This window comes from Habropoda laboriosa, unplaced genomic scaffold (genome assembly GCF_001263275.1).
Source record: "Habropoda laboriosa isolate 0110345459 unplaced genomic scaffold, ASM126327v1 scaffold718, whole genome shotgun sequence".
Lineage (NCBI taxonomy): Eukaryota > Metazoa > Arthropoda > Insecta > Hymenoptera > Apidae > Habropoda > Habropoda laboriosa.
Window position 1 is genome coordinate 1087190 of NW_017100942.1, and position 13117 is coordinate 1100306.

At 34.4% G+C, this 13117-nt stretch overlaps 1 protein-coding gene across 2 annotated transcripts in view; it reads left to right on the forward strand.

Moving 5' to 3' along the window:
• Nucleotides 1–335: 335 nt before the first annotated feature.
• The window catches only part of LOC108577662 (NADP-dependent malic enzyme), a 16770-nt gene continuing 3988 nt past the window's right edge, over nt 336–13117 (forward strand). Inside the window, exons 1-2 of one of the 2 annotated variants that reach the window (XM_017940845.1) lie at nt 336–565; nt 3758–3911. In XM_017940845.1, the coding sequence (XP_017796334.1) occupies nt 513–565; nt 3758–3911 (207 nt within the window). In that variant the 5' untranslated portion in view covers nt 336–512. Of the gene's footprint in view, nt 566–2327; nt 2539–3757; nt 3912–13117 lie in introns of those variants that run through there. The other variant, XM_017940844.1, reaches the window with a different exon arrangement.

The window sequence follows — 13117 nt, forward strand, 5'->3', positions numbered from 1 at the left end:
CTGTAATCATCGTAAATATCGTTTCGTACAAACTGTCTGTCAATTTTTTTTTTTCCATTGTATTATGAAACTTCACTCCCCGCTGATTTGACGTAAAAAATATAAATTGGGACAAGACGTAATATCTTAGAGAACGGATACAATGGATATCTACTTTTTCTAGCAGACCGCAATCTCGAGTGATTCAATAGTTTTCCTTGAGATCTGTATCGCTTTCCTACTTCAAAAAACATCTGCCTTAAGGCCGATTTCTACGATGACGAAGTTGCAACAAGCGAGCAGGCGCATACGTACTTTGGTTAGTTTGCGTGCACGTCAGTCACGTTTGCGATCTACTCGTGCTCGGAAGGATCGATTTCACTAAATGAAAGTAGTTTCAAAAGGAAAGGTTTTTCTTTTACTAAGAGACTGAAACAGTGTTTCTTACCAGATTGGATTACAACCCCCTAGGAAATAATGAGCAGTTACTTTTGTTGAGTTTCATCTTTTAGTTCCAATTATATCGATCACCAATGGGAAATCCGCATTCGAAGGATACACGTATCGGAATACGAGGTGGTAAAATGTAAGTGATTAGATTTGAAATTAGCAACAGATATCTTCAAATGTAAAATGTTAAGATTTGTGTTTCGAAGCATCAAGTGTCCTCGAACGCGTCGTATCTATGATGATGCTATATTTTCACAATTATACAAATGTCATTCAACAATTGCAAGCAGAATTCGTGAGTTAGTATAAGCATTCTTACGATAGTTTCAAACTTAGTTGCATTTATTTCGATTGCTATTGTGAATAAATACGTTTGGAAAGTTGTTGTTCCGCAAGTCATTGATCTATATGAAAAAAGACGATAAACAAGACGCGTTACGCTTCTCGACGTTCGAGACAAAACAAAGATATGACCAGTAATTGCACTTTGCCTTCGTCGTGTGTGTACAAATGTTTGCTGTATAATTAATCGTCATTGTCTAATTATGCAAATGAAGTAGATCGATTTATTAGCTTTGCACTTGTTGCAATTTTTTGCACGCTCTTTGAAATCTAAAATTGAAAACCGATAAAGTATTATGTAAACGTCAAAAAAGAAACGCGAATACGAAAAGGTAACCTAAAATGTGATCTTGTGTTTTCGTTTGGCGAATAAATAAAAGATAAGCACTTTATCCTGTGTCTAAGCAGTTAAAAGGCTCGTAACTTGATAATTCCTAGGGAACGGTGATGTGTCACGTGTTTTATCATTCTATAATTTATCGCATGAATTGAAGTTCATATAATCGCCTAGTGATCACGCTCATTTTTTATTGTGACTTGTGCATCTTTTTTTTTATCACGCGATTTGTATAATCCTATTACGTTACTTACAAAAGAAAAATATAAAAATAAAATAGACTTAACCTTAATTAGATAACCTCAACATTTCCTTAGATGTAGTAAAAAAAATAGTTTCCTTTTTGTGCGAACGTTATACCTTATTCGATCGAAGAATATGACGCATGCAATGACTTGTATTACGTTTTACAACATATTTTCGCGTTTACAGATCACCAATGCTTGTAAACAATTCTTAATCACACGACGAAAATCCATAGATTATGTTGCAAATACTGTTGTATTGTTGCAGAATTGAAACAGAAGTGAATATTCGTTACAATTACACAGTTCACGCGCATTATATTGCTGTACATATCGTTGCACACGATATTTGCAACATTTTTCTACCTGTTTCGAATTGTATAAATAGCGCGAAATTTTCCTAGATCGTATTCATTTCAATTTAATATCACGCTATAACAGGTTACTGACCCGTGATCCGTATCATCGTACGACATGTATAAAAAAAATTACATTTACGCTTAGTCAACTGTTGAAATATAAAAAATATGATAATTATATTATCGTTCTCTTTTTTGCTGTTTGCAATAGAAACGGTCGTAAATTAGAAATTAAAACATGCAAAATATTTTTATCAATATTATCGTCAATAGTAATAAGGAAATAAAAGGACATACAAACGTAACATATTGGACATTTTTTTCTTTTACCTGTAAAACAAATTTATGAAAATTCATCAATTACTTTCTCTGTTGTACTATAAATTCTATTAATTTAAATCTCAGTGTAGCCGTCGTAAAAAGTTTTATTTCGTCATAATAAAAGTTCAATTAAATTTAATATTGCAAATTTAAAGTCATTGTTAAATAGTTTAACATTTTTCAAATCATAATTATATATAATTCGTAGCACGCCTGACGATCACGTGACCCACAGATATACCACTAAATTATCAGTATGACGTGACGGTCATACGAGTAGTCGCGTGGTTTAACCTTATTCTTAGCATAGGATACAACAGTTTATCGAGAGATGTCAGATCGAACGAGAGGCAATCTATACGGAAATCGCGAATATGTCCTCGAAACATTTCCTCAAGCGGCTAGAGTGTCACTTTGCTAGCTTTCTCCGTCAATCGAGTTACTTGCGTTATGCTACTAGAGACCTTGAACCTGACACTATACAAAACGATCAGCAGAACGACAGGTAAAGCAAAAAAAGACATTTAATTGTCAAGTTCTTATATAACGTAGAACATGTACGGAACTTTGTCCCGTTATAAGTTACTTTTTGTCATTTACATATAGTATAAAATTAATTATACTTATTACTGTTGTTAATATGTCGTATGCCGTATGTATGTTTATTATAACCTGTACAAATATAGAAAAGTTGTAGAGAACGATTTCAAATAAGTATAAAACTTTTCTTTTTAATTCGTATATCGGTTCAGCTTGTTTAATAGATACATAATTTGTCATTGTTCAAGTATGAAGGAATTAGAAAACGAGTTTAATTTTTTTTTGTTGAAGCCCTGATTTCTATACTTTTTTGGCATTTTCGTAACATCATGCTTCTGTGAACGCGAAACATTTTAAAACATGCAGTAATGGTAGATTATTACGTTACAAGAATAACGCAGAACGAATTGATCAAGTCGCTTTGCAATCGTGTATAATTTTTTGTTGTTCTTCCTTCTTGTGTCGAAAAAGTAACGTCTAAGAAACACTTGAAATTACCGTTGAATGTTTTACGTTATCGTAGTGTTTCAAGTTTATTATAGAGTATTGCTAATACGCTTTTAATCTATCTGTTGTGACTGTTTATATTGTGCACAAGTGATAGAATAGGCGGAACAATTACTTCATTTTTCTATTAGATATATATAACATTATTCATGGTCAAACGACAAGTCGTAGAATCTTCGCTCAATGGGCGAAGACGCGCGACTGCGCGATGCGCGCGCTTGCGCTAAGCTAGTTATATTGTATATACAGTAACGTATCGAGCACGTTAGGTTCCCGACAGATCCGCGATAAAATCGTTTCAACGCCAATTCAAATAAAAAGTACTACTTTTATCAACAATTTCACTGCACTTTTTGTATCAGCGAAAGTTCATCGCAAAAAGCTTCCTCACGTTAATCGACAGTTCGCCTTGGCGATAAACTGTTCGATTAGAACATTATCTGTCGTTGACTGGTTAAGTATTCGTCAGTCGACGAAACGCTTCTAATAAATCAAACTGCGAGTGCAATCTCGAAAAGAGAAAAAAAACCGCGACAAGTATGACCATTGGGCCATGTGATTGATACGTGAATGAGCTCTGCTCCCCGCGCCCTAACCTCACCTCTTCTCGCACTAGTGCGTTCTGCCGTACCGACATTACTCCTCAATCAGCCATAAACTTCGCTCGTCGTTTGCAGGACTCAAAGCAATACTCAGTTAGTCTGCGACACGAAATCATCGACGATGTCAAGTCTTCATAGGGATCAACTTGGCCAGCGGGGACATGGGGATGTCATGTGTCCAAGTTTGTTACGAGGCCTGGATCATCTAAAGAATCCCCAACTGAACAAGGTACGTTAACGCAACTTGTTTCAATTTAACATGTAATTGCGGTGTTTCGAAACACCGGCAAGAAGCACTGACAGTTCGACGTCTAACATCGACATGCTTCGTGCTCGCTAATAATTTCCTTCATTTCAAAAATCGTTGACATCGACCGCTGTAGAACGTAACTTGTTTCAATTTAACATGTAATTGCGGTGTTTCGAAACACCGGCAAGAAGCACTGACAGTTCGACGTCTAACATCGACGTGCTTCGTGCTCGCTAATAATTTCCTTCATTTCAAAAATCGTTGACATCGACCGCTGTAGAACGTGTGATAATACGTGTTATTAGGTGTATATAACCGGTGAAAAATGACAGTGTTAATCGTTTCCTATTTATTACCATTAGAACAGTATCCAAGACTTGCGCACAGTTATCTAGCAGAAAACTTTCCTACGATAATCCGTGAAATTAGCCAGTACTTTATACCAACCTTTTCGGCGCGAAATTTACGTTTTATATGCGGTCACCCCTTCACCGTCCACCGACTGAAAACTTTCCGTTGTTTCGTATCCTTCGAACGTAACCTAAATCGTGCAGTAATTTATGAATGAAAATATCTACCGCTGCCGGTAACTGTTTCATTTTTGGCATGTCTTGAATTAGTGGTACTACTTCTCTCTTTTTATCATGACGAAATATTAACCGCCATTTACAAAATAATCATTTCTGTACTTCTTCGTAATCTGAATCTAACCGACGATTTTAATATCGTTGAGTAACGAGTAATATATAGGGAAGAAATAAACGATTCAAAAGTATAACCGTGTTTTGTAATAGCATTGCGAAAAGTATTCGTACGAACTAGTAAAGCACGGTTATGAACAAGAATCGTAAGAATTGCAGAAAATCGTGGGTATGAAAGTATAATCGATTAATTTGCAACGATGACGCAAGAAAAGCGGGAAATATTGTTAGGCGGATAATTACACGTTTACGTTCAATGGGTCACGTAGTCATCGCGGTTCCATGAAATTCACTTTCACGGCACAGAAATGCCGGGAACGGAACCACAAGTGACGGTATGACAACCTGAGGATGATGAAACAGATGGTTTTTACGCGAACGATAAAGCACCGTTATCTTTATCGCGCTTTTTACATAATTTCGCATTCCTCTATGATCTATCCGTTAACTGATTACCAAATGTTTTAATTATCCTACTTTTTTGGTTAATCTTATCTTACGGACGCCGCGTAAACTTCAATGAAACTTTCGAGTAAAATTGATTTACATAAAAACCAATTTCTAAGTTTAGAATTTAATCGTATTGTACGTAAAAAAAAAAAAGAGGTTAGTTGATTAGCGTGAGAATTTCGTATAAATTCTCGGCAGATGTGGTTACAGTAAATTACACGAATAAACTATAAATAATAATTATTGAAATAATAATTGCAAATTTTTTTATTATTTCCACGATCTTTGCCATTTAATAAATGTTCTTCCGCGTGCGTTAAAACACCTGAAAAACTTAATTAGTTAAACATTATATGGATTACGACCTTGCGGATTTGATAAAAACAGCGTTGGTAGTACACATAGAACGGAGGTGAATTTTTAACTTGTTAATGTATTTAAACGTAGCGTGATCCGTTCTAGCAGCGGTCAGATAACGAAAATAATTTTTTCGATGACTGTGCAATGTGGATGTCGAATGTTTCCACGTGGTAACATTCGACCGTTTATTGCGAAATCTATCCGGAATTTCGCATTTAACGCGCGTCTTACGAAGGCTTAATTCACGACCAATGTTTCTTACGTTTTTTTCCAAGAATTGAAAGCTTCGAAAGCGTGAAAGTAATTTACTGGTAAATTCGTGAATCGACTGGAGCAAGGCTGTCTAATCACTGTTAATGCCCAAATTTGACATTTCATTGAACTTCCGCCCTGGTTACTGATACTCAAAGATGGCTCCCTAGTGATGAGCCACAATAGCCCTTAATAGAAAAAGGTTCAATTTCATTAAGGGCATATCTCAGTGCATACGGTTCAACATCTCCAATCGTAGTCGTCAAATTAAAATAAATACTCGGTTTCGTTCACTGCCTTAGAAACTTGAAAATATAAAAAAGAGAAAATTTGTTAACAAGTAAATTTTTTAATATTGAAAAATATTAAATATTTATCGGTATCTTCATTATCGACGTCCTCGACGTTCAATTCTTCAGCTACAGAAGAATCCTTTTCCACGAAATTCGTTGATAAATCGAAGGTTCACGCAGGACACGCAAAGTACTGTTGCAAATAAGTATATTCGCAGTAGTTGCAGTTAAAGTGGTGACTCGTTCTGAGACCGCTGACTCCTAGGGCCGCGTATCGATCGTTTCCTCGCTTGGCCAAACTCCTGGCAACCGTTTCCATCGCCTGATTGTTTGTCATGGGACTCCGAGGATCCTGTGGAGAACCCGCGAGAACAATGGATACGGATTGGTGGGACTTAGTGCCGGATTTTCACAGAACCGTGCGTATTCCTGAACCTCTGCTCGCTGCTGATGGAAGGGTATGCACGATTTCTATTTTGTTCGAGCTTGTCGCTGTTTGGTTGATCGCTTTGTATTTTTGGTATTACGGTGGATGATTTTGTTGTAGAGGGATGTGGTTGTCGATGGTCGTGAAAGACGAGTGTTAAGGATCAGATGAGGATTGGAGGATGTAGTTAGTGATGGATGTTTGGATATGAATTTCGAAGGGAGTGGAAGTTTTTTGGAATTTGTGAAAATTGGAATTATTTCGAAGTTAATTCGATACTTATGACTTTTGCAAGTCTTAAATTTTGAGTCTTGAGTGTTTAAAGTTCTGATAGGCGTTTGAATCTGGATTTGGAAGCGATTGGAAATTTTTTGATATTGTCAAAATTGGAATTACTTCGAAATTAATTCGATACTTAAAACTCTTGAAAATTAAAATTCGTGGATCTTGAGTCTTGAGAGGCCTTGAGTCTTTAAAGTTCTGATAGGCGTTTGAATCTCAATTTCGGAGCGATTGGAAATTTTTTGATATTGTCAAAATTGGAATTACTTCGAAATTAATTCGATACTTAAAACTCTTGAAAGTTTAAATCTGGAATCTTGAGTCTTGAGAGGTCTTGAGTCTTAAAGTTCTGATAGGCGTTTGAATCTGAATTTGGAAGCGATTGGAAATTTTTCAAAACTGCGAAAATTGGAATTATTTCGAAATTAATTCGATACTTAAAACTCTTGAAAATTAAAATTCGTGGATCTTGAGTCTTGAGAGGCCTTGAGTCTTTAAAGTTCTGATAGGCGTTTGAATCTCAATTTCGAAGTGATTGCAAGCTTTTGCAGACCTAATTCGATACTTAACCCTTTGCAATCGAGTGGCGACTGAGAAGCGACAAAGCGATTGGAAATTTTTCAATACTACAAAAATTCAACTTAATTCGAATCTAATTCGATACTTAGAACACTTGAAAATCTCGATAAGTCTCGAGGTTCGATAGATCTTGATTAATTAAAGAGATAACATTTCGATGCACGTTTCGAACAAGATAGTAGAAAAAATAGTCTGGATTAAAATAAAACAATATTTCAATTAATGTAAAGTAACATTTCAATTCGATCTTAGAAAGAAGAATCCTGTGACTATGATAACGCATGCATGGCAATTTAATTCAATAAGCGATAAATTTCAAGGAAATTGAATACATGGCTATTTACGTCACAAATACCGCAAACTGCTGCACTCTTTCTTTTTTATTCGTTGAAACCTTGCTGTGGTTATCTACTTACCCATACATAAATCCTGGAAACTACTTTCTGTGGTGTAAAATGAATATTATTGTTTTATTAATTTCCTCTACGTTCTAAACGCTCTTTAACATTTTTACAAAACAAACTGTCTTTCACGATGATCTTCGTTCTTCGAAATCATACGTAAAAATAGTATAGGTATATAATTCTGTTATATGTTATAATTCTGTGGAATCTTCTCTTTCAATTTTTTCGTGACAAAAAATTTCTCACAAGTGATTTTTCGTAACAAGAAATTTTTCGTGACAAAAAATTTCTCATCAGTAATTTTGCATAACAAGAAATTTTCCATAAGAAATTTCTCACAAGTGATTTTTCGTAACAAGAAATTTTTCGTGACAAAAAATTTCTCACAAGTGATTTTGCATAACAAGAAATTTTCCATAAGAAATTTCTCAGGACAAGTGATTTTGCATAACAAGAAATTTTTCGTGACAAAAAATTTCTCACAAGTAACTTTGCATAGCAAAAAATTTCTCACTACAAGTAATTTTGCATAACAAGAAATTTTCCATAAGAAACATTCTTTAAATAAGAAACTTCTCATCGCAAGAAATTTCGAATAGTTTAAGTCGACCGGAAAACCACTTTCGTTCTAGAAAGATTCCGCTCGTTCGTTCATCTCTCTGCTTCATGTACGCTCTCATTACGAAATTTCGAAAGTTTTCACCGACATAATGGACCGTCAATTGCACAAGTATTATACGCGATTTGTTGCTTCGTTTGTTCAACTTTCAGAAAAGAATTTTGTAACATTTATTTGATACACCAATAAAAACAGATTTAACGTTACAAGAACCCCTTTTAAAAAGTATTTTCTCAACGTTAAACTTTTAACTTAACTTTTAAGGTTCAAAAGTAAAAGTAGAGAAAATCAGTAGAACTGAATTTTTTCTTAATCCTTGAAAATTGAGGAGAGTCACGTATTTTCTGCATTTTTATTCGCGATAGCGATTGATTTACGCCTGTTTTTCAAACGCATTCCAAGATTACACTTTGACGCCCTTCAAACACGGTAAATCGCAACAACTCGGGGAGATAATAGATAAGTGTTACAAAGAATTTCTTGCCACTCCTCTCCTTCTAAAGAGATACTCAATTATCTAAGGTCAGTACGTTGTAATATTCCGATACACCAACTTGTGTTTCTTTAGTTTTGCGCAAATTTAGCAGAACAAATCGTTCAAACTTTAACAAACTTAAATTATCACCGACCTCTGTGAAATCTTCTTCCACAATATTTTGCCAATTGTAAAAATGATAAATGCTCGGTTTCTCTTATCTTGGAAATAACACTTTTCGCAATATTAATTTTGTATGTAAACAGAAGTTCGATAATTTGCACGAAAATTGGAAAAAATTTATGCAAGGATAGCAAAAATGTAACGAGAAGATGATTGTTAAATTATCTAGTAGAAAAAAGTGAAGATATGCTGCGAATCTTTGCTGTTATCTCGACTCTATTGTCGGTAAATTACATCGTTTTCACAGTGGATTAGGTAAGAAAATTACTTTCACAACATGTTATCTTTCTTTGATAGAATGTTAAATCATAGTTACGTTGTCTACGAGTGCACGAAATCAAGTTTTTCGTGTTTTTACGCAAGCTGCCGGTACTTTTGTGGATGAACAAATGTAGACGAACAATTTTCAGAAAATAACGACGAATCGACAATTAAATTTTGAAAGCAGCATTTTTTGAGAAATATACTAATTTTCTTACGTTTGAACATTCTCGTCTGGTTCATTCTTTGCGATTCTACGTTGACGTACTATTTCATTTTTCGTTCTTTCTCGTGAACGAAGAAAAATAGGAAATATAGAAAGTTCAACGAATCTTCCAAATTGTCCGAAAAATTCTCGTCATTTTATAGAATCGGTCGTTTAAACTTATTTATTAAATTACGTCAGAAATGCAAATATTTTCGAGTAAATTTGAAAAGCATCATTTTCTAAAAATATCAAATTCTGATCAATCGTAATTTTTCTTCCGATGAACGAGGAAAAATTAAGTCACGTTTAGAGGGTTATGTTTCAAGTTATCTCAGAAATTCTCATCTTGCAGAATTAATCGTTCAAACTTACATATTAAATTCCATTGCAACTGCGAATTGCTGAGATGCAAATAATTTCGAACAAATTAAAAAATTGTAAAAGCGAACGATCAGTTCGCGTGAGAAAAATCAGAGACGAAGAGTTTCGTACGTTCTCCACACCTATTGCAGTTTATGCAAGCTAATTGAAGTTGACGGTGGTTGGTTTAGCCGAGGTGTTCAAGGCGTTGCCAGCGACCTCACAAGACTCGCTGGAAAAATACTGTACTATCGACGAGTGCTTCGACCCTATGCTGTCCAGTTAAGGCTCCAAGCAAAAGTGTCCACGTGGAATTTTTTATGGAAAGTATCATTGCTTAAAAAGAAGTTGAACGAGAATCGTCCTGAAATTGTCACGCAAAATTCTTATATTGTAGAATCGAATAATTCCTAATCTTCGAAATTTCACGAATTTACGACAGTTTTCATGAATCTTTTTTTCTTCAGAAATTCTTTCTTCACTGTTAATACGAATACGTTCGTTGCAACGATTAGAAATAAAATTTAAAAAGCTTGCCTGAATCGTTCGGTGAAACCGGTGAGAAACAAAATGGCGGCCAATTGAAGAGGAGAAAGATTTTATTTTGAATAGAAATTCTTTTAGTTTAATCTGTTGTTAGACGTGGGAATATTGTGGGATATTTTTATAATTCTTGTAAAGACGATAGAGAGAGGTACTTGTATATAATTTGAAGTTAATTTAAAATTTAAATAAATCGAAGTCTCGAGAAGAAGTTATTTCAGAGAGTTATGTAAATGTTCTCACCAAGAATTGGATTACTTTCAAGATGCAAATTCAACATTCTAATGTACACCAAAAACCTGAAAATTGCTGAATATATGACACATTAAAAGGATAATTAAAAAACCTTCGAAATATTATCATTTCGATTATTCCATATAATTCCAAAATTGGAACTTACAAAATATAGAAATTTTTAAAAAATCATCGCATGAAAATTCATTTTGAAAACAGCACTTTTTACAAAAATTGGAATTTTCGTAGCAACACTTCGGAAGCTCACATTCAGAAATTTAAATTTAAAAAAGCACTTTTGAGAAAAATAGCAATCCTTATTGCAACACTTTGAATCACAACTTTAACGCTCTACTGTCGAGGCGGAGTCTCAGAGACTTCGCTGATTCTATCTTTTTCGTTTTCTTCCATTCTATTTAGGAGAATGTGTAATAAAGGTAAATCGGTAAGAAAAGTTGTCAGAAATGCTCTATATTTATGTATAAACTAACTGGAGGTTGAGGAGTTTCGTAGACTCCATATCGGGCTTTACGTCCCAAAAAAACGGTGTCTCGACAAAACCTGACAATTTCGAAAATTCACTTCTGTCTCAAACCAACTTGTTTAATCTCCAAACACGGTGATTCTGAATGGGAAAAAAATTCACATTTAGCGTTCTCTTTGTTTCAAATGAACATTGATGTCTCAAAGGTCGGCCGAAAATACCATTCTCGCTGAAGAGATTTGCATGTTACACAAATCCGAGGCGCAAAGTCTCGCCTATAGTTGACGCAACTGTTCCATCCACTCGCGTCCTTCGTTTTTCTCCAGGAAAAACGGTGACGATTTTCACTGGAAAAGTTGCGAGGAATCGGTCGTGATTGATAAAGCGTGACTCACAATCAGCGGTGATCGTAAGCAGCGATGGTAAAACGTTATCCGGCGGTTTCGTCACGAAAGGAAACGTTACAGACGTGTTTTAATCAATGGTGTCAAACAAGTTAATTAAGCGGTTGCATTTCGAATGCTTAATGTCCGGCCGTTAATCGCGAATCGGCATGGAGAGACTGCAGTTACTGCGGTATTTGTCGATCGTTGAAATTGGGAAAATGTGGAAATTGAATAAAGAAATTTGTCAAATATAAATGTGAACGAACGATTTCAATTGTTCAGTCTTTTATAGAGTTTGGTGAAACGTGGACGAACTTGCGAAGGTTAATGAAAATCGGGCCAAATATTCGTTGCACATTTTAGAAGAAATGAAGAAAAGATTTAGGAAAATTTTCATACGTAATTCGAATGATCTCAAAGGGTAAATAAAACAGAAGAAAAATTTTTCCATGAAAAATATAGTGAAAAATAAAAGAAAGTTTCACGATTAATTTACAATTTTGGAGTCCAAAAAACATAAGTGACTTTGAAAAAGGAAAAAAATTTCTTCCATCTTATTCATTCTTTTGGATCATTCAAATTATGTATGAAAATTTTCCCATACCACAATAGTTTGGGAAGATAATTAGGCGGTCTATTTCGCTGTATATTCAAATATTGCTAATATTACAGTGTTAATTTTAGCACAAAATTTAGCGTAAAAATTGACTCTAATATTAACACCGATGATACCGATAACCCTAATACTAATATAAATAGACACTCTTACAATTAGTATCTCTAGTAATGACATAATACGATAATAATGTAACTAAACGTTAATCTTAAAAATGGAAAATTCTTTGACTTTGATCTGAATGAAACCGCGTTGTAATCGTAAATTCTTCGTTGATAAATTACGTCAGAGGAGGAAGATACGTACGCTCGACTAATGAATTATTCAAAATGCATGGAACTACAGAGTGACGAGGAAACGTCTGTTTTTGCACCGAATAAGAATGTAAAAATTGCATAAATTGTAAAAACACGTTTCTACGATATTAAAACTACAATAATTTGTTAATTGCAGAAAAGTATGTTAAGCATAGGTAAATTAAAAAAAAAAAAGATAAAAAATTATCAGAACAATAGAGAATGTTTTTTGTGTGAGAGAAGATAATTTTTCTTCAGAATTTGTCAATTTATCAGGATGAGACAATCGATCGTATAATCAATGCCATCTTTTTTTTCAGTTATACAATCGTCATACGTTCTAAATAGACGTGTTATCATTTGTCGATTAATCGATAACGTAGGCTTCGAGTGGTGTTGTTTATGCGCTGTTAACAGAGAAATCGTTTTTATCGATTTTGAAAAATTGGTGAATTTGTAAGTATGGTACGTTGTTGAAGTTTGTAACTATTTGAAAAATTATTTTTTCTTTATTCCTTCAGAGCTGTGCAAATATTTATTCGACATTGTCTCGTACGCTGATGCATAAAACTTGTGGGTATGGAATACTATGGGTATGGTAATGAATAAGTGTTTCGTGGAAACGCTTCGACTGACAATGGGTAAATCTATTATCGTAAAAATAAAAGAGATTACAACTGTTTTCAATTATTTGTCGTGGCTGTGCAATTGTTTTGCTCATTATGACACTGGAAAGTGTGATATACTACTGTTTAAAATTAGGAAATTCTAA